The 23,756-nt window shown below is 40.4% G+C and overlaps 1 protein-coding gene across 6 annotated transcripts in view; it reads right to left on the minus strand.

Moving 5' to 3' along the window:
• The window catches only part of AGK (acylglycerol kinase), a 35,495-nt gene that overhangs the window by 10,429 nt on the left and 1,310 nt on the right, over positions 1–23,756 (minus strand). For 3 of the 6 annotated variants that reach the window (XM_053943065.1, XM_053943063.1, XM_053943064.1), the window contains exons 2-10: positions 16,944–16,983; positions 13,062–13,141; positions 11,762–11,878; positions 10,322–10,414; positions 9,384–9,416; positions 7,346–7,440; positions 5,262–5,331; positions 4,402–4,481; positions 2,296–2,353 (exon numbers count right to left, since the gene is read on the minus strand). In XM_053943065.1, coding sequence (XP_053799040.1) covers positions 2,296–2,353; positions 4,402–4,481; positions 5,262–5,331; positions 7,346–7,440; positions 9,384–9,416; positions 10,322–10,414; positions 11,762–11,878; positions 13,062–13,141; positions 16,944–16,959 — 642 coding nt within the window. In that variant the 5' untranslated portion in view covers positions 16,960–16,983. Of the gene's footprint in view, positions 1–2,295; positions 2,354–4,401; positions 4,482–5,261; positions 5,332–7,345; positions 7,441–9,383; positions 9,417–10,321; positions 10,415–11,761; positions 11,879–12,590; positions 12,731–13,061; positions 13,142–16,943; positions 16,984–23,756 lie in introns of those variants that run through there. The other 3 variants (XM_053943062.1, XM_053943066.1, XM_053943067.1) reach the window with 2 other exon arrangements.

The raw sequence follows: 23,756 nt of genomic DNA on the forward strand, positions 1-23,756 counted from the left end.
TTACCTGTTTATTCTGTTTAGTCCTGTAGCCTATTTATCGCGTACTCACACATAGTCCTGCAGAGCTACTCAGAACCCCCCCACTGCCTCAGCCTACTTTATGGCTCTCCAGTCTCCAGGTTTATTGGTGAGATGACATTTCTGCAGTTTCAAAAAGACTACCCACAGTTCCCAAATCCACTAATCTAATCCTTCCCTGCACAGAAGCTTTTTCCTCCCTTCCTTCCTGCCCACTGAGGGCATTTTCCTCTCTATGAACAGAGGGTGAAGGGATGTTTCCTTTGCTGCTGATGTGGCAGGGTGACACAGATGCTTCTGGCTGGAGGGAACCCAAACCAGCCAGGTCAACAGTAATATCTGAAAGCACAGTTGGTTTCTGCATGGCAAAAAGGCAACCTCAAAGAGCAACTGCTCAGCAGGATCCAGACAAAGCCTACAGTGCTGTGTGCAGCCAAGGGGCACTAAAACCTGACAGGCCTTTGTTCTGCAGCAACTCAAACAATCCAGACCTGACCTGATAGTCAGGTGCTTCTAAACAGCAACAGAACAGCTCTTAAGGCAAGACATGTGAGCTTTATAAAGCATCTTAAAAAAAAAAAAAAAAAAAAAGAAAAAAAGTACTAACACATTATTCTTGGTGATATTTCAGATTCCAGTACCAAGGTTACAGAAGAACCTCAGCTTTTGAAATATCTCCAGACACTGACAAAGTTTATTTCCTGTCATTGTTTTGAAAATAATTTCTGAAATGCTCCAAACATAGGACTTAGGAAGGGAATCATTTAATTGTTTTTTAAATTTATATACTAAAACAACACAGCCAAGAGCTCACATGAACTCAGTACAGTTATTTTTCTATGTACAAAACTTCAGAAGTAGTTTTGGATCATATAGCACAGGTTGTTAAACTAATTCACCTCACACCTCTGAGAGCAAGGAAGGACTCCACTCTCATGCTTACATAATAAGCAGGACAAACAGAGGTTGTACCACTAGGGCAGTACACAAACAATAAATATTAATGATTAAATGGAAAAGCAGCAACGCTGTGATAATATTTAAGCCTGTGTATTTTAGAAGAGATGATAACACTCATAACAATGCCCCTACCAATATCAGAGGTGATATTTCCAATTACATTTTTCCATCTATAGGGTCATCCTGTTTCAAGAGACACACCCAGTAAAACAAAAAAATATGAAGTGTGGAGCAGCAAACACAAGCCAGGAAGAGATTAAACTCAACAGGCTGGAGACAGTTCTTGTAGAAATTAACAAAATTATAACATAAGAGGCACATAAAGCAATGTGAATATCACATTTTGAATTAGGTGAGATCAGGTAGAAAGTTTTCTATCTAAATGGCTGAAGAAGTGGGCATTTCTCTTTAACCTTAGCAGGTTAAATAGATCTTTTTAATGTACAATTAATAGCTCACCAGAGAAATCCACTATGACCACCCCCAGCTGAGCCTAATTTCTCAAATGAAGTGAGAAAGGAGGTGGACAGAAAAGAAGAATAGGTGTCTACCTAGAATGGCAGAACACAGAAGCATAACCTTATATTTTCTGTGGATTAGAGGAGGGGGAAAACATACCCCAGCTTTTCTGGATACATCACTATTAAGTCTCCCTTTACAGGAGCTGCCTACAAAGGAAGCATTGTCACAGACAGCATGGCTAGACTGCTAGACTATTTGATCTACTATACTAGCTCCTGGGCATTTTCACTGCCTTCCAGGAGCTTCCTTATATATTCAGAGAATAGGAAAACCATGTGAATGAAAATGCCTTACCTTTAATGCAGGTCAAATTTTAATCTTTCCAGGATCAATTTTGAGCAACAGAGAAGTTTAAGGAGAGATAAAAGCTATTCATCTTCATGTTCATTTTACTACACAAGGAAGCCTGATTATCAATGTGCATGAGCAGTCTAATTATAGACCCTTCTGCCACATGAATAAATCAGACTGAAATGTTATTACAAAGACTGTTGAGAAAATGTGGCTGAGCACTTTAGCACTTCACTGCTGCTCACCAGTTTCACAAGGGGTTATTGGCTTCCCCTGGTGATCTTGCAGCAAAAATTTTAAAATATTTTTTAAAAGTATTTCTCTTCCCCTTCCTCTCTTCAGAAATAAGTCTATCAATTGGTAGGCTTTTTAGCAAGGTGAGTTTTAGTCCCATTTTATACTGTTACCAGAATCCTTCACGAAAACTTGCAAATAGATTATACAAAGCAAAGTCAGCCTGTTCATTTCCCAAACAAAAACACTTTCCTCACAATTAATGTTTACCTTAAATGTACTGAAAAAATGAGCTGCTTTGGTTTTCAGAGGCCCAAGGTACCAGTACCTGAAAAAAGAACAGAAATAGAACTTCTAAGATATCCAGGGGTCAATACTGGGAAAGGGAGAGACTTTGCATGAAGTCAGAGTATAGACTTGTTTGCCACTGAGTTAGTGCTCCTTGACAACCTTAAGCTTTCTGATATTGTAAGATAGTTTCTACACATCACCAGCAGCCTAGCAGTGACATCCCAATCCTGAGTTACACATCACCAAAATGCAGTGTATCATCTTCACTATGGGCAGCAGGACATCTCACTATCAGAATTTTACTTTGTTATGTGAGACAACCGGGGATGATTTAAATGTCTGTGGTCTAACAATGGTGGTGTACATCTCCACAATATGCAATACAGTATATTTCCAAAGGTCAGAGAAAACAAACAAAAAACCCAAAAGCTTCAGTGACAAAAGAACCAGCAAACATTCATTAGTCCCAAAGGATTCTCACATGGAAATTAGTTTTACAAAATAAAACTCCTGCCAGCCACACAGCACTGTATAGAATCTAAAGATGTGACTGTATTTAAGCACGCTTGGCACACATTTTGATCACTGTCTTTCACTAAAGAGGGTCAACAAAGCACATTGAACCCCACCAGCTCAACAGTACTGCCGATCTAAGGATCTCATTAACCATTAAGGCATGCAATTGTGCCACCACTCCCCTCAAGCCTTGAAATTGTCTATAAAATAATAACATAAAACAGCACCAGGTCTCCAGCAGCACAGTCCTTAGCAGAGGGATAGTCAGACACACTTCTGGACCTGTGTCGTATGGCTTAACTCCTTTTGAGTTCTTTTCAGTTTAAGATCAGCTGCACTGGAACACACCCGATGTTTTTAGTCCAATAACCCATCTCTCACAGGGAGCAAAGGTGGATGAAGTGGAAAAGTATAAAAACAGGACAAGCACACGAGGATTTTGTTCCAAGCAGACTCTGAGCACCTGTTCATTTCTTGCTGAAGTGCTTTCCAAGCTGGACATGTTTCTCTGCATTCAAAAACATTTATGGAAGGAAGCAAGGCTTGAGGATGTTCGTGTGCCTCATGTACCCAAGGTGCTGTCATGCCTCCAGCACTGAGCCCAAAGGACTCTTACAAAAGGGAAGTGCTGCAGGGAAAGATGTGAAGGCTAACACCAGGAGAAAACCGGGGCATGGGCAGGAAGCCCAGCAGGAGCGCAGAGCAGATAGAAGTGCACTTCCTTGAACTGGGGGCTGCAATTAGCAGGAGAGCCTGCAGCACAGCCAAGTCAGCACCTACACAGCCCACTAAGAACATCCCTGGCTTCCCAGGGACAAATCTGACCATTTACTGCATCTCCCTCATTCCCTTTTAAACCTACTCAAACATTTGCCAGACAAATTCCAGAGGTCTGCTACCTCTTCCTTCCTGACAAAGACAGCTCATTCACAAAGCACATGGAATTTCCTTACAGCTGCATTTCCTCCATAAGAGTTTGGAGAATGAGCTGCTTTGGCTCTGCTGCTCCTTCAGCAGATAATGCCTATCATTTGATACACAGATAGTGACATGTTAAATGTCCATTTGGAGAAAGCCCAATAATTATGAATTTAGCATTCAGGGAACAGTCATCAGATAGCACAGTTCATGCCATTTTTGGCAGGAACCTGAAGGCATTTCTACTGCATCTGATGTCCCTTGTTGGAATTGAGTTTCAGAGTACACACACAGCTTTTCATTAGCAAATGATGAAAAACAATGGCCAATTACTTTACTTAGACTTTACTCAAGGGAGAGATTTCCCCCCGCCCCTTACAATCTGAATAAAGTTCCAGAAGCAGATACCACAAGGCAAGAAGAAAGTAAATACTTAAAAGAACAGGTCAGCACCAAGTAAGTGTTTATTTCAAATTACAAGAATTCTGATACATCTTACACTCCCATGCGTGCAATGCAAGACAGAGCAAGAGTGGGTGCCTCTGCCTGTCAGATGCCTACATTCAGAAAAAGACTTGAGAGAGGAGAGTGTGTCTTTTCAGGCAACAGATACTAAAAAGGGTACAGTTTCAAAAAATAGTATTTTCTTACTTGCTAACTTTAACTCCTGCATCTCTGTAAGATCCCCATCTTAAACCAGAGACTGCAAACACAGGCTGCTCCTTTTCTCCCTATGAAGAAAAATAAACATTGCAAAATTGCTTTGTCTTACCTTTTTTCCAACTTTATTTTCTGAAGTTGGAAAAAAAGCACTGCTACATAAAAACTTCTGTTAAATTTCTGTGTAGAAATTTAACAGAAGAGGTATGACAAAGAGCTAACAGCAATAAAGCTTAACAGAATTTAAGCACTGTAAATTCCATCTGCTCCAGGAAGGAATAAATGAGGTAAAGTTTTGAACAGGTAGCCTGAGTTTGACTGCACACCCAGCAATGGCCATTTCATGTTGTGGATTTGACTGTTAGCCAAAAGCAAGGAGTGCTGCACAGCAACACAATGCTCTTGCTGCAGAAATGTCCATTCTACAACTGAACAGAAAAATCATTTTCAGAAACCATACGAGGCACAGTCAAAGGTCTTCCCATTTTGCATTTTTTCATTTGTTAAAGAAAGCTATTAACTTCACAATCCACATGAATGCATCAAATCAGCAGACAGCTGCTGCTATCTCTCATCATTGCTACAGAAATACCACTGTAGTAAGTTTTGTATTCATCAATACTCTGAGTCTCAAACAAAGGCAACATTGAGGCATTCTAGTGTTTTCTTCTGTTTAGATTGTCTGATGCCACAGCACATGGTGGAGAAATGACTGGCAGCAGAACTGCTGATATCATAAACTAAAATTCGTAACAGCAATACACAGAGGAAAACCTGTCCATGTAAACATAAAAACATCAGAATAGGAAAGCTTTAGGAATGTTGGTTTCCAAATAAGTAGATGCTTTCACCTTGATCTGCAAGACATCAAGTGGAACTGTTTCTCCTTTCAAAATGGCCAGTGTAGCATTAGTAATATGTCTGCAAAACAAACAGGAAAAAAAAAAACAAAGGAAAACAAACAGGAAGAAAGGAAATTAGTAAGCTTTAAAACTACTTTTTTTTTGTTCAGCAAATTCCACTATGAGTCCAGGTAGGGCTTTTTTCCAGTAAAAGTAAAAACCCCAGGGAAACCTGCACTTAACTGAAATCAGAAAGCAAAATGAGTGGTTGCAACACATGACAAAACCTAACAAACAGCAAAATACACAAAACCGCAAAAAGGAAATTATCAGCCTAAGCTTTTGAGATATCCCTCCTTTTTGGGCTAACCTGGCAGGTCAGAGGCCAACTGTGTTACCTCCTGTTTCAGATAGTTAACACACTAAGGACCCAAATCATAGTTTTATTTTAGTGGTAACAAGTATTACAGCTTAGGAGAGTATGGGACAGCATGACTGGTCTCAACTCATGTGTCTGAGATTGAACTGCACTAGTATGTGCTAATTTATTTTAAAGTTTTTCATCAACCTAAATCTACCTATCAGCAGTGCTCATATTGTTCAGGTATCCATTACATTGTGGACAGTAGCCAGGGCACTTTGTCATTTCAAGTTGTAAAGCTTTTGTAACCAAAGTCCTCTAAATAGTCTATGTTCAAACCTTGAAGCATACACTTGATTGAAACCCCTTCCTTGTTTTCGAAGTTGGGTAATATTTAGTTTCCACACTGCATACATTTCCAGTATCTCAGCTGGACAAGGAAAAAATGCAGTTTTCAGATCCAGCCCAATATTCATGTGAATCAGTGGGAGAAACTGCCCTTGGTTTCATCAGGATTACAATACTGAGACAGATAAGGAAGCTGTTCTTCCCACAGCCCATCTTCTCTCCCAGCTCTTATCTTTCTCTAAGACCTTTACAGTTCCTACACTCCAAAGTAAGAGAGTGCTGAAGGAACCAAAGCCCAAATATTTCTTCAGAAAATATCACTTCTGCACTTCTTAACTCAGGCTCTGTTACTGGTGCAGGTTGTTAAGCAGCCCATTGACCAAATTACCTTCAACTTCACCAGTGTGCTGCAGTCCCACCTGCACAGTTCACTACCTTGGCACAAGAAGATCAACCATTTCAAACAGCTTCTTTATAACCCAGACATAAATTATTATTTTAATCTTAGCTGCTGATTACAGCCTTGTCCACCTTTTTGAGCTTCAAAGCACTCTGGTAATTTTAATGAAGGATGTTATGCCAGTCAACTCCTGGGTTTTACGTATGATGGATACCAGCAAGGGTTCCACAAAGAAGAATGTTAATGAGTTACTGGGAGAGAGAGTGAAAAGATTTCAGGATCAAGAAGAAATATATTTATTATTATGAGAGGAAAAGAAGGGGAAAATTGAAAAGAAATGAAGTGTGGGGAAAAGAAAGATTGACTCCCTTTTCTAAGCGGACAAAACAATCCTACAACAAACTGAACTGCAGGCAATAGATACCACCAGACTGGATGATATAGAGGATGCTGAAGATAAGAACTGGGTTGTTGGATTACTGCCAGCATCAGTCCCACCACAGGGAAAAGTGAGACCCGCCCTGCAAAGGTCAATAATGGGATCCAGTCTTTCTCATATTGTATGCCTTACTTTGCAGGTCCTAACCAGGCTATATGTGGACCTGTTTCTAGAATTCTTAGACTGGAGAAGGGTCAGAAAGAGGTATTATTTTTGGCTTATTTTGTCATATCCTTGTCATACCCTTTCTGCTATTCCTAAGAGGCTGATCCTTTTAATTCCCTTTTCTTTTTAAACTCTGAGCATCACACAATCACAGAGAAACTAGCCACAGCAAATGATTTCTAATAACACATACATTTCCTTCTTTTAATTTTAGTCAGTTTTTGGAAGTCATTAACTCAGGTAAGTCAGAGAATCATCAGGCTCTGTCCAAAGACTGCCAACTTCTATGTAACACAGAAGAAAAGGAAAAGCATCAAGCTACCAAGAAGCACTGCTTCTTGAAAACAAACAACCATGTTTCAGAAACATGTCATACTTACTGGACTTGATTCGTGCTCTCAGGGTACAGTGTGTGGCTCAAAGTGCAAGTCTTTCCAAGGGGTATGAATCCTATAGGAATCTTACTGAAGGCAGCCTGGACACATAAGGAGAGTAAATTAACATTTGCATGAAGCTTCCTGTGTGGAGATCACAGCTGTGTCTGGCATCACCCCTTTGGCACTGAGCACCAGGCACTTCCTCACACAATGACTCAGAACATGGCACCCAAATCTGTGAAGCCACCATTGCCAACTGGGTACAAAGGAGCTCTCTATAATCATTAAGAGCATTGTGACATGCATTTTGGCAGCCACATCCCAACTAATGCATGGATTCTGTCAGCAATCTAGAATCTTTCTTAATACTGATGGTGGAATCACAGGCTCTGAATCTCATTTACCACTGCAGAAATCCCCCTCTGACAGAGTAACCTTGCACAGCAAAGAGATTTTCTCACTTAAGGAAAGGAAATTAATTGATTCCTCTGCCATCCAAATCATAAAGCAGCAGAAGGTCTAATTTTTGGAAGTCACTGACCATATTATTTTTCTGTACAGCTGTTCAGCAAAGGGGCTGGTTGAAGGAGCAAGTTATTACCCTGTACCTCATCTCAAACCTTGATTTTTGAAGCATGTCAGCAACCAGTGCAAACTACCCCATACCCCCGTGCAGCACACCCCTCCTGGGGGATGCTGCCAGCAGCACTGGGACACAGCCAATCCGCAGCCACTCGGGAATTTCCCTCTCACTGCGCACCCAACCCCTCTCCCCTGCTGTGTCCATGTCACCTGTGAGTGCTAACACTCTCAAACACCCTGCTCTCATTTTCTTCAGCACTGCTTTGCAGTGTGCAGATGAGAGGCTGTTTGCAGCTCCTGCAGTCAAGCTCTGCTCCCCTGGCTGCTAGGAACAGGGCTTCTGGAATACCTTGCACAGGCTCTTATGCAGGCAACAGTGGTGGGACACCCCTGAGGGAAAAAGGAAGCAGGGTACAGAGAGAGGGAGCTCGAGTGCAGATCTCTATTCCTAGGACAGAGTGACATGAAGGACAAGAATTCCTTGGCCAAAGACATGAAGTGACACAGTGACAAATACTACAATGCAGTATTCCACCCATAATTGTGCTGGATGCAGAATTTCCTCCACTACTGCAAAACGATCCAAGCTACATCAAGATAAGAAGCCAAAAAAAATAAACTAGCCAGTAAAGCCTCCAAACTTTGCTTCCACTACTGTCAGATTACAAAAGTCTCAGGATCCAACTATAATAATATTAGATTTAAAACAATGATGTATCAGAATTGATATAACTAGCCTTCCTTTAAAAATATTGACTTGGTTGCAGAGTCCCCCTTGTCACATTCAGACAAAGCAAATGCCTAAACAGATACAATTCTAGCTGCCAAGGGTATCATCATAATCTTTTCTGGATCATTTAATTGAATTTTTGCCAGCTCCTGCTAGAAGGTTTTGGGAACAATGATTCCCTCCTTTCTTCAATAACACTGTCCTCCCACTTTAAAAAGAAAAATCTCTCTCATTTCCATTCAGAGTGATCCACCTTGAGAGGTTAAAATTTGCTTAGTACAGCCATCTGCATAGGTAGGTATGTACTGCTTGAAGAAACAGCAAAGCAATCCCAAAGCAGGAGTGTGACCATAACTGAATTTGGTTTCAAGCCTGTACAAATAGAAGAAAAACATGTACTTTTGCCCAATGCTTCTGCCAAACAAAGTGGCATGCACAGCTGGTCCATGGGTCTTTGAAAATTGAGCATTTGGCTTCTCCACAATCCCTGCTCTGACGCTGGAAACTTCCCAAAGCCATGGCTTGGGAGTCACTGCACTCCCTCAGAAAGGGAACAAAGAACAGCAGGCAGCATTGCAGGACAGCAGCCCAGTTGGATTGCTGCACAGCAAGCTGGCTCCAGAGCAGTAAGCAAAGTATTTGCTGGAGGCAGCTGAGGCCAAGAGATCACAGTGGATGCACAAGACACTCCAAGAAATAAACACAATTTTTAAAATGACACTTTCTCACCTCATCTGCTCTACGGAGAAGTCCAGTTATGACCTGAAAAACATGGGAAATGCTCTAAGAAATGTATTTTGCAGTTACAGTAAGAAGCTATGAAATTCTTAACCATGTTTACTCTTTGAGAAGATTTAAGGAGCAGCTACTCTTTTATGGACGGTGCTACATGGCAAAGGAGGAACGTTCAGCCTGCAAACATGCTGGAAACAGCAGGTTTATGAGTGTGCCTGAGTACATGCTGGTACCACAACCAATAGCAGTGTAAATGTTTTAACACTGAATGATGCTCTGCATAATGCAAAACCAGCACTGGTCAGTACAATTAGCAAAAGGCCAGAATGAACCTACAGATGTATTCTGATCTCTTTCTCTTAAGGTCATTGCATTCAATTAGCCATTGTCTTATGAAATCAGTAGTTAGAAACAAGGAACTGCTTGAATAAAATAGAGTCTTGAAAAAGAGAGTATCCCCCAGTTCTGCTCCTGCCATTAATCATCTTGACAATAGGCATTTATTAAATACGTTCCATCCTTTGTTATCATTCCCACGTAATTTTTAAATTACCTGGTTCCCACTTAGTAAAATATGCATTCCTCTTGGGGAGTTTATAGAAAGGAAGGAACTTTGAAAATCAAACCACTACAACTACATCACACAGAAAGTCAGAATCATGTCCCTCTGAAGAGTTTGCTCATTCTAGAATAAAGTTCTGGAAGACAGTTATGTCACAAATATTTTTGCCCCCACTCCCATAAACTCTTAAGACTAACACCAACAAGCAGAGTGTTCTGTCCCAAGAATATTAGAACATTTACTAAAAACACAGATTCTAAACTGGACAGATCTCTACGAACAGCTGTTATGATGCTGCTACATTGCACAGACTCTATCTACTTGCCCTCAGCCCAACTATGATTCTAAACAAACCAGGCCCCTGCAGTACCTCTTGGACTGTGCCATCTCCTCCTGCAATAATGATCAGATCCGTGTTTTCCATTAATTCCAGAAGCTTTTTTGCTTGTCCCTCATAATCAGTCTAAAGAAACAGAGATCCAAATATGAGGACTCAAATGACTATTTTTAGTATATCACTTTTATGGAAAAAAAAATCATCTATCCATCTGGTTAATAGTTATTTTTATATAGACACACAGTACTGTATATTACTTACATTCAGAGTTTTTTTCCAACTTACAAAACCAGTTTGATGCATAATATATGCAAGTAAACACACAGACAGACAGAGACACACACAGAGGTTAAATGAAATATCAGAACAAATCTTACTCAATAGATCTAGAATATCACAGCAACCATCTTATTTCCAGGTAATATTACATAGAAACAAATCCAGAAGCCAATCACTTGCAGAAAAACTCCCACTATCTTTAATAGCCAAACTGCTCAAGGGCATCTTCTGCAATGCAGCATCAACAAAACAGAAGCCACTGCCTGACAGCCACTGACAATGGATTTACCAGTAAAGGACTGACTTTTTAAATCATCAAAACCATTTTCTACAAAATTCATGTATTTTACAGAGCCATCTCAGCCTCACTTCCTGTCCACCCATTTTGCCAACTTGTATGTCGGGTCTAACACTACCAAGCATCAGTTTTAAGTCTTCCAAAATGATTTATTCTCTTAGGGTGGGACTAGGTATATTTAATGACCAGAGAAAGGGATTAATAAAAACAGCATTTTAATACTAAACCTTGCAAGATTCCAAGACAGAAAGATGCATATCAGAGTACTTTGCTGTTAGGACACACTGACTATTAAGCAATCCACATATCACAGCCTCAATATATGGCAGAAAGATCAGAATCCCTTCAATGTTTCCTTGTTCTTCTCTTTTCAACCTGTTTGTTAATTCACACCATTTAGAGCTCAGTGTTCTGCTTTTGTGGTGGCAATGTTGAATTATTTGGAGAGAGACCAGAAATTATTTCAGTGTAATGATAAAAGGTTATTTTTAATTAATCTGAACTGTTCAACTGCATGTCAAAATTCCTCACTTTTCAATTCAAATTCAGGTGGAAATGACAAATTCAACAGCAATGGGCACGCACCACTAGCCAGCACTCAAGTATTTAGGGAGTTTTTTTTCTCAAACATGAATTACAGAACGGCTGCTTTAGACAGACAAACAAGCATATGTACTGCTTTAGCTGAAGATTAAAATCTCATTACACTGTTTGAAAACTAACTGTGAATTTAAAAGATTAGGTATCAGCCTAATATCTCAGTATTTATTTCTTCCTATAAGATGGTTACAGGACAACTGAGAATTTCAAATGCATACAGATTTGAATTTTAATTCTTCAAGAGGAGAAAGAAGAGAGTCACTATTTTTACAGTAGCAGGACCTATCAATTCTTACCTTAACCACAGTTACATCCAAGCCAGATAAATGCAAGATTGGTGCAGCATTCTTTTCAAAAAGGTTCCCAGCTTTTCTAGAAATAGCAGAGTAAAAACTGTTTAATGATGCCTGTGGCTGAAAAAAAATTAAAAAGGAAATAAACAAATGAATAGCAAGAAGAAATCTACTTAAAACCGAGCATTCAATCTGCACAATCAGTCACTCAACCAGACAGTCAGGAAAGATGAGATTTCATGTGGTTCAAATGTATTACATTTCTAGTCTCATATCTCAGATGTCAGGGTTTTGTTGCAGTTTTAATAAGTGCAAAAGATGCTATCTAACTTTTGCCAACAATAATTTTAAAAACCCATTAAAACAAATGAAGATCTCCAGAAAGAAATTTACTAGAAAATTAATGACTTGCAAAGCACCAGTCTTTAGGACCACAAAGTAGGCTTTAAGAAGTATTTTTTAAATCCGATTTATTACTACATATTATTAAATAAGGTTGGAAGCAAAACTCTATCTGACCTTTTTTGTTATAGCACTGATAATTTTATGCCTGTCATTGCATAATAAAATAATTATATCACTAACTATAAATTGTTTACAAGTAGAAACACGAGACTTGGTTAATACGATGCATTTTCCAGACTCACAAAAGCATGCGAGTCCAAGCACTTCCATGTCAGCTATAATATTCCCCTCATATTGGTACTAACAACTCTCTGCCCCTCCAAAAAATGCAACTATTCCAAAGCTTAGCTGATCAGCAGAAACAGATACACATCACATCCAAGATTATGGTTTTTCTGCTAATGAGCACGTAAAAATAGCAGCCAACCTCTTCCAGAAGTCTTGCTCCAAGCCCATATTTAGCCTCTCAGTTTGTGGGCACATCCCTTTCAAGGGCAGGTTCCCACAGAAGTAAGATCACTTCTTGCCAACTTCAAGTCTTGAAGCAATCAAGGTCATCTCTTATTTCTATAGTTTTTGAGGATGGAAATATATCACATGCAAAAGTTTGGAAGGAATACTACATATGAAGGAATGACAAAGGCCAAAACACAGGAGTAAAGAAAAGAAATGAAAAAAAAATATGTCTAGAAAACATTCTTCCACCTCAAGCAACTAATTCTATTTCTCATCCCAATATTTTTGGTGAAATAAAGTTTGGCATAGTTACATAGCACCAGCTTGGCATCAGAGGGAGGCAAAAATGAGCTCAAAAATCTGGCTGGCTTTTAGAGTGGATAGCAGAGCAAAAATGCAGAAAGTGTGCTCAAATGGGAGTGCTGGGAAGGGGGAATTTTACCCTTTGCAAGCTGCTGGGTTGAGGAAGACTGTTGCTTTCTTCAGTGGCATAGTGGCAGGCATCAGCTGGTTGCCAAAAGCCTAAGTAAGAGAAAAAGAGCAGGGCTCAGTTCATCCTTTAAGCACACTGCTAAAACAGTTCAAAATATATATCTCTACAAATGTCAATGTGCTTTCAAGCCTCATGACATTCAAATGAGTTCCATTTTCAGCCATTGTACAGATCTCTTAGTCAAAGACCTGCATTCTTAGCAGCAGCTCACATCACTGGCATAAGTACTTTTTAGCTCATTTTTACAATTCCACCACCATTTTGTTTTTGTCAACCTCTGGTTTCCTGCAATGGGTAGAAATCCAGGGAGCTCTCCTTGACTCCAAGGTTACCAGATTTTCTTTCCTTATGTAATTCTCATACACCTACCTGCCTGCCACCTTCTTTCTGCAGTCTTTCCAACTTCTGAACTTTAATTCTTCTATCTCTTCTACTCATTTTAGTATTTTCTATGCTTCAGTTTTTGAAGACAGGAAAGATAATTACAAGAGAATCTGCCTTGACCTACAAGCAAGTCCACTGTTTCTTACACTTTTTTTAAACTAATCTCTCTCTATAAAAATCATTCAATTCCTCTTCAACTTTTAATTCAATTCTGAAGAGGTGTCTCTATTTTAAATTCTTTGAGAGTTTGTCCACAAAGCCTCTTACACTTTGTACCTATTTCCAAAGCTGTTCAGCACAGGCAAGGAAATGCAACTTCCACACACGTTACATCCTGCTCTATAAGCTTCTAGAAGGTCACTTAAAGGCATCCTCACTAACACACCAAATCAAACTGGATTTGAACACAAGGAATACAAGGTATTCAGCAATAACACCCAGAAGCCCCAGAAAAAGCAGGAACCAAAGACTACTGTGCTGAACATGGCCCAGTCAACTGTCCCTGGCTTTTTTCCCCCCTTTACCTTGAAAGTTAATCCTCTAGCAGGAATTTTTATATTGAAGGAGGTGATACTGTACACAAATAACAGTACATTTTAGTGGTTGTTAGCTGTTCAAACTTATTATTAATTCCACTTGCAAACTTTGCTCAGGAAACCTCAATTTAAAGAAGGGTAAAGCTGGCTGTGCTGCTTAAAACATCCAGATTTCTTCTTTAGGAAAGAAAAAGGATGAGAGAAGTTGCTGAGAGTAAAGCAATCTTCAAAGAAAGTGAAACAAATCAATAAGTCTTAAGCTTTACTCAGAGATCAGCTGGAAAACAGACCAACTTATTATATTGCAATTGTTGGGTGGGAACTGGGGAATAGGGGCCCTCCAGCATGTTACAGCTGTTAGAAAAATCTAATTATCTGCTTAGGGGGCACAACATGATGTATTTGCACGCTCCAAACAATCTAACAAGGCTCTAAACAACCCAACAAGGCTCATAAAGATTTTATTAGTAATGACATAATTGCTTCTTTATGTAATATACTTAGACATTATGTTATATACAGGGGCATTTCTAAAGCAAATGCTGATTTGTAAGACAGGAAATAAAAAATAATAATAATAATAATGCAATATTTTAGAAGTCTTGCAGAGCATATATATATGAAGCTATAATTTAGTTAAGTCAATACCTTTTTCACTTTCTTGTCACATGCACACTTTCAGGTATTATATATCTGGACTTCTAAAATGACAACCACTATTCTACAACTTTGAAAATTCCTTTATATAAATCTTTTATAGTGCTTTATGAATTGCAGCAAAGGAACTACATTCTTTTGCAGAAAACTATCCTTGAGTGAATTGTTTGCCAGCTAAACAGCACCTCTTTACACATGCCCAGAATCAGCAACAAGAACGTCACTCAGCAAGACTGATCTGCCAAGGAAGACCGAGTCAGCTGACACTGACTTATCCCAGAGAAAGTGGTGTAAAATGTTAGAAATATGATAAATGGGTTCTTTATTATAGAATCTTTCCATAATCATTTGCCACACCCAAGGCTGTCATCATAAACTGGTATTTAAATTCGGAAACACATGGCAGAACCTTTGCATGAAATACTGCTGTCATGGATTCTCTCTCAGGAAGGCAGATCCCTCATCAATTTGATAATGTAACAGGCTTAAAAACTAAAAATCCAATGTAAAAATGGTAAGAACTTCACACACACTTCATTCAAACTAAACTTTTTCTTTGGTGAGTTTGCCTCTCTTTTGTTCCCAATACTTATATACAGCACTGTAAAAGCAAGTAGCATTTTTCAAACTATTTTAGATTGTTATTATTCTGAAGAACATACCAGACACATAATGCCTTAATGCAGTACTGTTGTGTGTTTTCAAGCACTATTTGGCAATGACACATCAGTGAGAATGGAAATTACAGCAAGAATTGATTACTAGGCTTTCTCGTTCATTCATTTCTAATGCAGGAGTCCTCTACAGGACATTTTCTCAGGCTTTAACCACTAAAATTGCAGGAAGCTCTACTGACAGTGCTTTTGTATTTTCATTTGTAAGAATAAACCATAATGGAATAGAACCTGTCACTTAATAACTGGATTTAAGAAATGGGAAATTCAGGATTTCCACAACTAAATTATCTGCTGGTACCAGTCTTTTCCTTAGCACTTGCACCTTTTTGACAATACACACAAACCACTCCATCAGCTCCTTTTAAAAAAGTTGGTTTAATTTGGTCAGCATGCTTCAAATACTGAGGTATTAATGGCTATTTTTTTGTGATATAAAAAACTTCTATCACTTTGTTATTATGTAGTAAAAATGAATATTTTTTGAAATGAAATTGAAAACAAAGACTCTGAAATTACAACTATGGTTTATGAGAGCAGTATCTTCAGGAAAATATTTTCCTTGTTTTTTCACAAGCAGCGAGTTCCCTTACATTTATTCTGGCACAAAGATCCATTGCACAAGACAAGTTGCTGTGAAAATCTTTCAACAGCAGACAGGGTAAAATTAGGATAATTCAGGTGCACAACACTTCTCTACTGAGAAAAATAATTTTCACCATTCTACTCAGGCCCCAGTATGTAGCAATGATGGGAGCAGTGTTACACCCTGCAAAATGCCAAAAATCTGTCATGAAGAAGCAGGTTTAGAATAAACTTTATTTGTGGGAGGTAAAAAAAACTTAAAATCCTACAGAAGTGATGTCATCCATGGGCAGCAGCACTTACACCTCCAAAACTGCTTATTAAGGACAAGGTTTTTTTTGTGGGAATATTGCAGTATGGGAGCTTGTTGACTGCTGTTTGCCCATGCAGGCCTCAAACTAAGAAATGCAACAGTCAATACCCTGAGAAAGTAACTCTCCCCCCTGAACAGTGGCCTTCTTGTCACTGATCAGCAACCAGGCTGTCCCCATTAAGTTCCCAGGAGATGGGTCCCAAAAGAGCTGGGTCAGTCAGTCATCACAGCTGGCATCCCTGATAAGGTCACTCAGGGTCAAACAGACAAGGGCAGGGTCTCTGCAGCTGAGCACCGACACAAAGAGGTTTGTGCTGCTTCTGCCCAGACTACACCCCTCCTGGCGGGGCTGGGATTTCACTCATCAACAAATCATCTCCCTATCAGAAGTTTACAGGCACAGAGCAATTGCACATGCAGCTATGGAGGTCTGGGTAGCTCCAGCAGTGACTAAGATCACCCCAAGGAAAAAGGCTGCACACCTCTGCAGCAGCAGCCAGGACCAAAAAGAGGCAGCACCCTTGTTCACCCCTGGGCATCAAGGGAAAGAACACAGATGATGGAGGGAATCATTAGAAGGCTTGTTATGTAGGAAAGGCCCTCTGGGAAAATCTCAGGAGCCCTGCACAACTAAGATAAGAGGCAGATTTTAATCTAATTTCATTACTTTAAACAGTATTACCTGGGCTTCTTGGCATGCAGCTCTTCGTAGCAGGTTATCACTATCAGGTAAGACAGAAAAGAGAGGGGACATTACGTTGTGTAAGTTTAAAACAATTTGTTCGTTTTTAAAATGTAGGTACATACCTTTTTTACACACAGTTTGACAACACTGAAACAGAAAAAAAAAGGCTAAAACCCCCTCATTTATGCACATATGCATATTTTTTTTCCTGCATGTGCACACAAGCATTCTTTCTGCAGAAAAGAAAAGCAGAAAACAAAGACCAGTATGCCAAGTGTGCCGAGATTATGTAAGCTCTGGCACACTGTGTAACTGTGATTTATTTGTTAAATTGCTACATAACTGTACTCCAGAGCTCACGTGTGGGTTTTTCCAATGTTCTTGCTGCCTGGTGTTTACACTAAAGGTACTTACCATTCTGGCAGTGTAGAAGGGTTCCAGAGAGGACTTAAGTCTTTGTGCATTACAACTGTGAACTCCCCTTTCCATCAGCTGCAAGCCAAACACACATTAATGCAGCACCTCCCACTCACCTAGGTCTGAGCACGGCCCAAAGCAGTAATTCAGAGAGGTGAAAAACACTCATTAAGTGAAGTGTAAAAACAAAAGAGAGATGCTCAGGGTTAGATAGGTCAGAGATGGTCTGTTCAGAAATAAATTCCTGACTTGTCACTGGCAAGGGTATATAGACAGCAAGCACTGGGACACAGCTTCTGAGTGAGGAATGTAAGTCTATTCCTTCCCCAGCTCCAAAAATGCCCTATTTCCCCTTGCAGACAGAATGGCAAGTACTGCTCTGCTGTGTCCAGAGTCTTGCATGTCCTCTAGGTACCAACACTCTCCATCCTCCAGCTTGTCCTTGCTTAATACCTGGCAAGACCATATATTTTTTCTCAAAATATCACATACAAAAAACCCCACTTACAGTCAGCATACCAAAACAAACACTATATCAACCAAAAGGATTAAAGGCCAACCAGACAAAAACAAGTAACTGGAAGAACAGCACACTTCTGCTCCAAAGTGTGGCTCATCAGGCCAAACTTTGCCATGGAAAAGGCAGAAGAGAAGGCAAGGCCAAGCCCATGTGCCATCTGTTTGATTCCATTGGTTTACAGTAGTCATCTGTCACTGGAACTATATAAGCTGCTCTTTTTGGCACCACCAAGAGATGCTGCAATGCCATGAAATGAGAAGTAGGGTGACTTCAGGTGAGATATAAAACTGGATTCTGAGAAAATAACTGCACTATAAAAGCCACAGATTTATTCCTGGTAATAATGAAAAGACAAAGGAAGAGCTCAAGCGTGGAAAAAGAAAATATGTGAATAATACCTCATCAGGATAACAGTAACTGGAATGTCTGCAAAAGAATTCCTCGGAGGCATGCTGTCATATTTGTTCCTTAAAACCAAAGGAGTAGATAATTTGTATTAAGCACCTGCAATATCACTTAGAGGAGTAACAGCCCTGGGTTTGATTGCAGTGATATGATGGAAATGCACAAGCTAAAACAACTCTGCAAAGGTTGATGTTCCAGGCTGTGCAACAGCAGTATCACAGCTAATTCCAGCTCAATCAAGACAGCGTGACAGGCTGGGTCCACACTGTGCCACTGAGGGCATGAGCCCTCACACAGGGACGTGTTCGCCTCCCTCTGTGACTACGTGTGGCCAAAGCAAATAGAAAGTAATTGTGATTTCAATACATAAAATTGAAATATTATGGGATATCAAGGAGCCCCCACTATCAAACGATGGCTGTACAGTTGATGTCTTTGAGAATTGCTGTCCTGACCTTCTGAACAAACCCCAGTCAAACCCATGTTATCTGTTTACTTCACATTGATGCTATTTTGTTCAGAAGTCAAGCTCTGTCACGCTGTTGGCCAGGCTGTTTTCCTGGTGCCCCTAGCTTTATGCTGCAGTGTTAATCGTCCTTAAAATGAAGTCCAGCAACACTTCCAAAATACAAGCAGAAAATACTGTGCTCTCTTTCTCAACCTCAAAGATCTTCAAAACAACTGTAAAGGATTCATCTCAGTGAGTTTTACCCATAAAAATTAAGCTTGACAGTTTAGATATCAACATTTATGCTGATTTTCTCCTGCACTGAAGCACTTAAAGAGACAGAAGAAGCTTACTTCGACACTTACCATTTTGGTGTGAAAGGAGAAGTTAAGATTCTGAGACTAGAAGAATCATTTACCATCCAGCAATTTCCAGGTGATTTGTCTCACCTCTCCAGCAGCATGGCACCCAGAATCCCATACCATCCCAGCCATACTCACAGGATTTCCACTTAATTCAACTGGGACATTTCAAACTCATCTGAGGTTGTCAAGGATGCCCCAAGTTTGGTTGAAAGATGCCAGGTAACAGGAATCTTTTAATTTCCTTAAAATATGTGTCAACACTTAACTAGATACAAACTCCAGAAAAGAGGTAAGAGGTACAAGTGCACTCACAGGGATGCATCTGTAAGAACAGCAGTCCTCCTCCTGCATCACAGCTTTTGCATTTATTTAATCACATGGCTCACCTAAAGTACCCCAAGTGGGCCTGCAAGTCCTCTGCAGGTCATAACAACCACTAAATAGAGCTAGAAAAATGTGAAAACCACCTGAAAGGTAACTTCTTAAAGCCTTCTGCCTCAATATGTATTAATTCTCAAAATATGACTGCTTGCCAGCTCCCAGAGAAGATGAGACTTTAATAACAAACATATGATTTTGTTGATTTTTTTGTACTTTATTGTCTACTATTAGATAGTAACAAAGCTTTTTCAACAATGCTCAAACATAAGCAGGTGGAGGCAGAGGGAAATTGCTCCACTGCCTTAAAGAATACACAGAGATTTCTTCTGACTTGCACCACATCCACAGCAAACTAAAAATCAATTTTTACTTCACGTTTCCCCTAAGGCCTTATCTACACAATTCAGCCTTAAAGCCAAACAGACAAGCAGTGTTGCATCTGCTGGCAAACTCAGGGCTGTCTTCCTGCTGTGAGAATTAAGCATCACACAGCTTACAGCTGGGCCAACTTGCTTAAGCAGTAAAAAATTGGGAAACGGAGAGGAACAAACAGTGGCAGCAGGGTATGGAAGAAAGAGGCTGTCCTAGGCTGAACCTCCAGTCAGAACATTCCCAGCACAGCCTCAAGTCCAGCAGCCACAGCAGCACAGACTCTGTGGAGAACAGAGCAGGCTCACACCAAAGGATGGAACCAACACAGAAAGGACACAAGAATGACTGTGCAGAGCTCCCCACTCCCCAGCCATGCCAGGCTGCCAGTACACAAGGCTCTGAGAACACAACATCCATATGACTCGCCTGGACAGGGCTGTTCTGATTTCTCTGTTCTGATTTTCTCTGATTTCTCTGTTCTGATTTCTGTCCCCTAGGGCAGGACAGCTGGCCACTGCTCCTGTCCTGAACATTTCCAGCTGGAATAGGGCATTAACACTCTTACATATAAGCACAAGATCTACACAATTTAGTATCGATGCTCCTCAAGATAAGACTGAATTCTGTGCCCAAGTGCCAGCAGAAGCCAGGGTGGAAGGACAGTTCCCATGATGAAAGGTCACCCAGGGCAGCAATGAATGCAACAAGCAGAAGAACTGAAGCTGTTTGAGGCTCTCAGCTGCAGCAAGGGTCTGTCTTAGATCCAACCAAAGCAACTCCCCTAAAAGTGATCACACTACAAATGTAAAAAGAAGCTCAGGATCTCATTCCAAAATGGGTTATCAGCATTAAATCTAAGACTATTAAATATACTCAAATATGAAGAAGTCTAAAAACCTTAAAGTTCAGTGTCTACAACAAACAGTTTTGTGAGGAGAAACTTGACCAAAGCTGTGCACACAGGATCAGTCCTCAGGAGCTATATCAGAACTCATGAAAAAGATTCTATCTTAGCAAAGTGCTTTTTTGGCTGCTTCTAATACAGCAAAAGCACAGAATCCTCTTTACTAGGTATTAGAATTTACTTCCATCTTGGCCTTAGAAGGGCATGAAAGACAAATCTTAGGTTTCATCAGCTTTACCTAAGAGTCAGAATTTATACTCTGTTTTTTTTGACAAAGTTTTGATGAAATAAAGTCAGCTACTCAGGAAGTATATGCAGAAAGGTGACAAAGCGAGTTATCAGCTGGCAAACACACAGAGACTAACATTCAAATTGTAGATAACAGCACCACTCAGGATTACTGGCAGGCAGTCAAAGGCTCAGGTGCTTTGCCAGCATTTTCTACTGAGAATGTCAATACTTTAACATATACAGAGCAAAACTAAGTATGCGATGAGTCCACTGCCTCAGTAGAATATCCAGGGTCTCCATCCTGACATGGAGATGATCACTTATGCAGTGACATCAAGCTAACAGACTGGTCAAATTTGACAATCAGTTCAGCTGATGTCCATGATGCTGGAGATTTCATTTCTCCTGATTTGGCAGAGCTGGTAATTCACTGCACCCCGTGGGGATACAAAGAACAGCTGCAGCTCAGTTCAGGAGAGGTGACCCAGGACATAAAGTTGAAAAGGGATTCCAAACTTGGTGAAAATTTTAGAACAATCTTTATTTGTAATCAACCTCACCTGTCTATGTTAAGCAGAAGTAGGTTACTGTGTATGAGCACACAGCAGACAAGCAGCATACCCTGCAAGCTTTGATCTAGGATATGAAATTAAGTGTCCCTTGTACCTGCAACATGATATGCTATAGATTAAAATGAGCCTAATTTATAAATTCATGCAATCCAGACAACCTTACACGTAGCAACACTGAGTTATCCTCCTACTTCTCAGATAGCACAAGACTATTTGCTATCCTAAATGCAAGACAATGGATTTTTAAAGCATATTATTTTATGAGAGCAAAAGGAATTTTAAGATGCATTATGGTTTTGCAAGAATGGCAAAGGGGTTCTAGTTAACAGTAGTTCAACCAGACATAATTCCTATCATTTGACACATGAAACACCTTTGCCACCTCCTGAATGACACCCCTGTGAAGAGGTAACTTCTGGACTATCACATGCTCAGAAGGGCTGAATAACTCATGGCAGAGGGGGAAAAAGCAGAAGGTTTCCTCCTTTAATTCTTCCTGCTCATCCAAAACTCCTTACTTTTAAATCAGTCAGTATTTGAACAAACACCCCCAAACTGAAAGGCTAATACACTGATCCAGAAATGAAATGTTGCAGGAGGAAAGTACCAGGACTAAGCAGCTCTTCAACCTTTACAGTTATTGCCATCCACAACCTTCAGATCAAGTCAGTGATGATCCATCACACTCCAGTGCCCCTCTTCCCTTTACACCCTAGGGAGCACAAGGGCAGCCACACCAGGCTCCACAGCAGAGGTGTGAAAGGGGGACTCCACATCCATTTCCAGGCAGGGAAGAGGCCCTGGGAACACACCTGGAAAAGGTAACATTCTTCTTGTCCATACAGCATCCTCCAAAGTCTTAAGGAAGTACTTCAGAGCTCTTCTGTCCCTGTGAGCTTGGAGAGACTGACTACAGAAGAGCTGCCATTTACCTGCAGGACAGACCGTTATTGACAATAGCTCCACTTAATGCAGGCATCATGGCTGCTGCATCCAAAAGAAGAAGGATCCTTGAGAAGTCAAAAAAGCGAATCACCTTCTCTTTGCAAGAGAAGTATTTTAGAAAACCCACAAGGATTGAAAGAGGGATGGCAAACAAATTTTCTTCAGCTGCAAATAAATGACCAACATCTCAGCTCCTTCCAAGAAGTCAGAGGCTAATCTGAGCCAATGCTGTGCTAAAGCAAGGCCCTTCATCAGGAATTTGTGATGCCAGAAACCAAAGCACAGGACCTCACTACACTTTAAATGTGTTCTTGAAGGGCAAATATCAGTCTGGTCGGGTATGGCCATGCATAGCAATTGAGCCTCTGATGTGGACAACAACAAGCCTCAGGGCCAACACAGCCCCTACAGATCCTTCATTAACCTATCCCAGCGCTGCCTGTGGCCATCTGTGCATGAGGCAATAAGCACCTCTCTGCTCCCCAGCACAACTGGGACACAGACACAGAAACTGGGAACAGGGAATGTACAAAAACACCCACACCAAAAGCCATTCCCACAAGCTGCAGAGAGGCATCCTGGCCTACTCCCTGCTGTCCACCTGCCACAAGGTAAGGTCCTCACCATTCACAGGGTATCACAAAGGGCTGTTGAGATGACCTTTGAACTCTTCTTTACACTCCTGCCATCAGGCTCTTGTCGTTCCTTGTTTTTCTCTAATCTGGATAAAACAACTCTCTGCAGGGAATGGCCCAGAAATTGCTAAACAGTTGTCAGTGTTTCCAAACAGTGTTTAATTCTGAAAGCAGTAGCTATGGCCTACATCAAAGTCTCACTGAGCTGTCTGTCATCACAGGATTTCCTGCCTTGCATTTCCAGTGTCAGGATCCTAAGGAAATGCTGTATTTTCCTTTACAGATAATAGGAGATTGGAGAATGGGACATGTAAAATTTTTCTGGCCCCAGTACATCATGTGGGTAAAAGCACCATGCCTACACTTGGGGCAAACGACCCCCATGCACCGAAATTTAGATACCAAAGATTCCCTTTCTGGTTGTTTGCCTTTCATATTTTCCTCTTTATTCCCCACCATATCACCTCCACATTCTCTGTGATCCAAACATAATTTCACTGCTACCACACAAGAAATCAGGGTATATCTGAAACCAACAGCACACGGGCACAAGAACTCCCAGACACAACAGACACGAAGGGGACACTGAGCCTCAGTGCTTCAGGTAAGAAGCAA

This window comes from Vidua chalybeata, chromosome 5 (genome assembly GCF_026979565.1).
Source record: "Vidua chalybeata isolate OUT-0048 chromosome 5, bVidCha1 merged haplotype, whole genome shotgun sequence".
NCBI classification, from domain to species: Eukaryota; Metazoa; Chordata; class Aves; order Passeriformes; family Viduidae; genus Vidua; species Vidua chalybeata.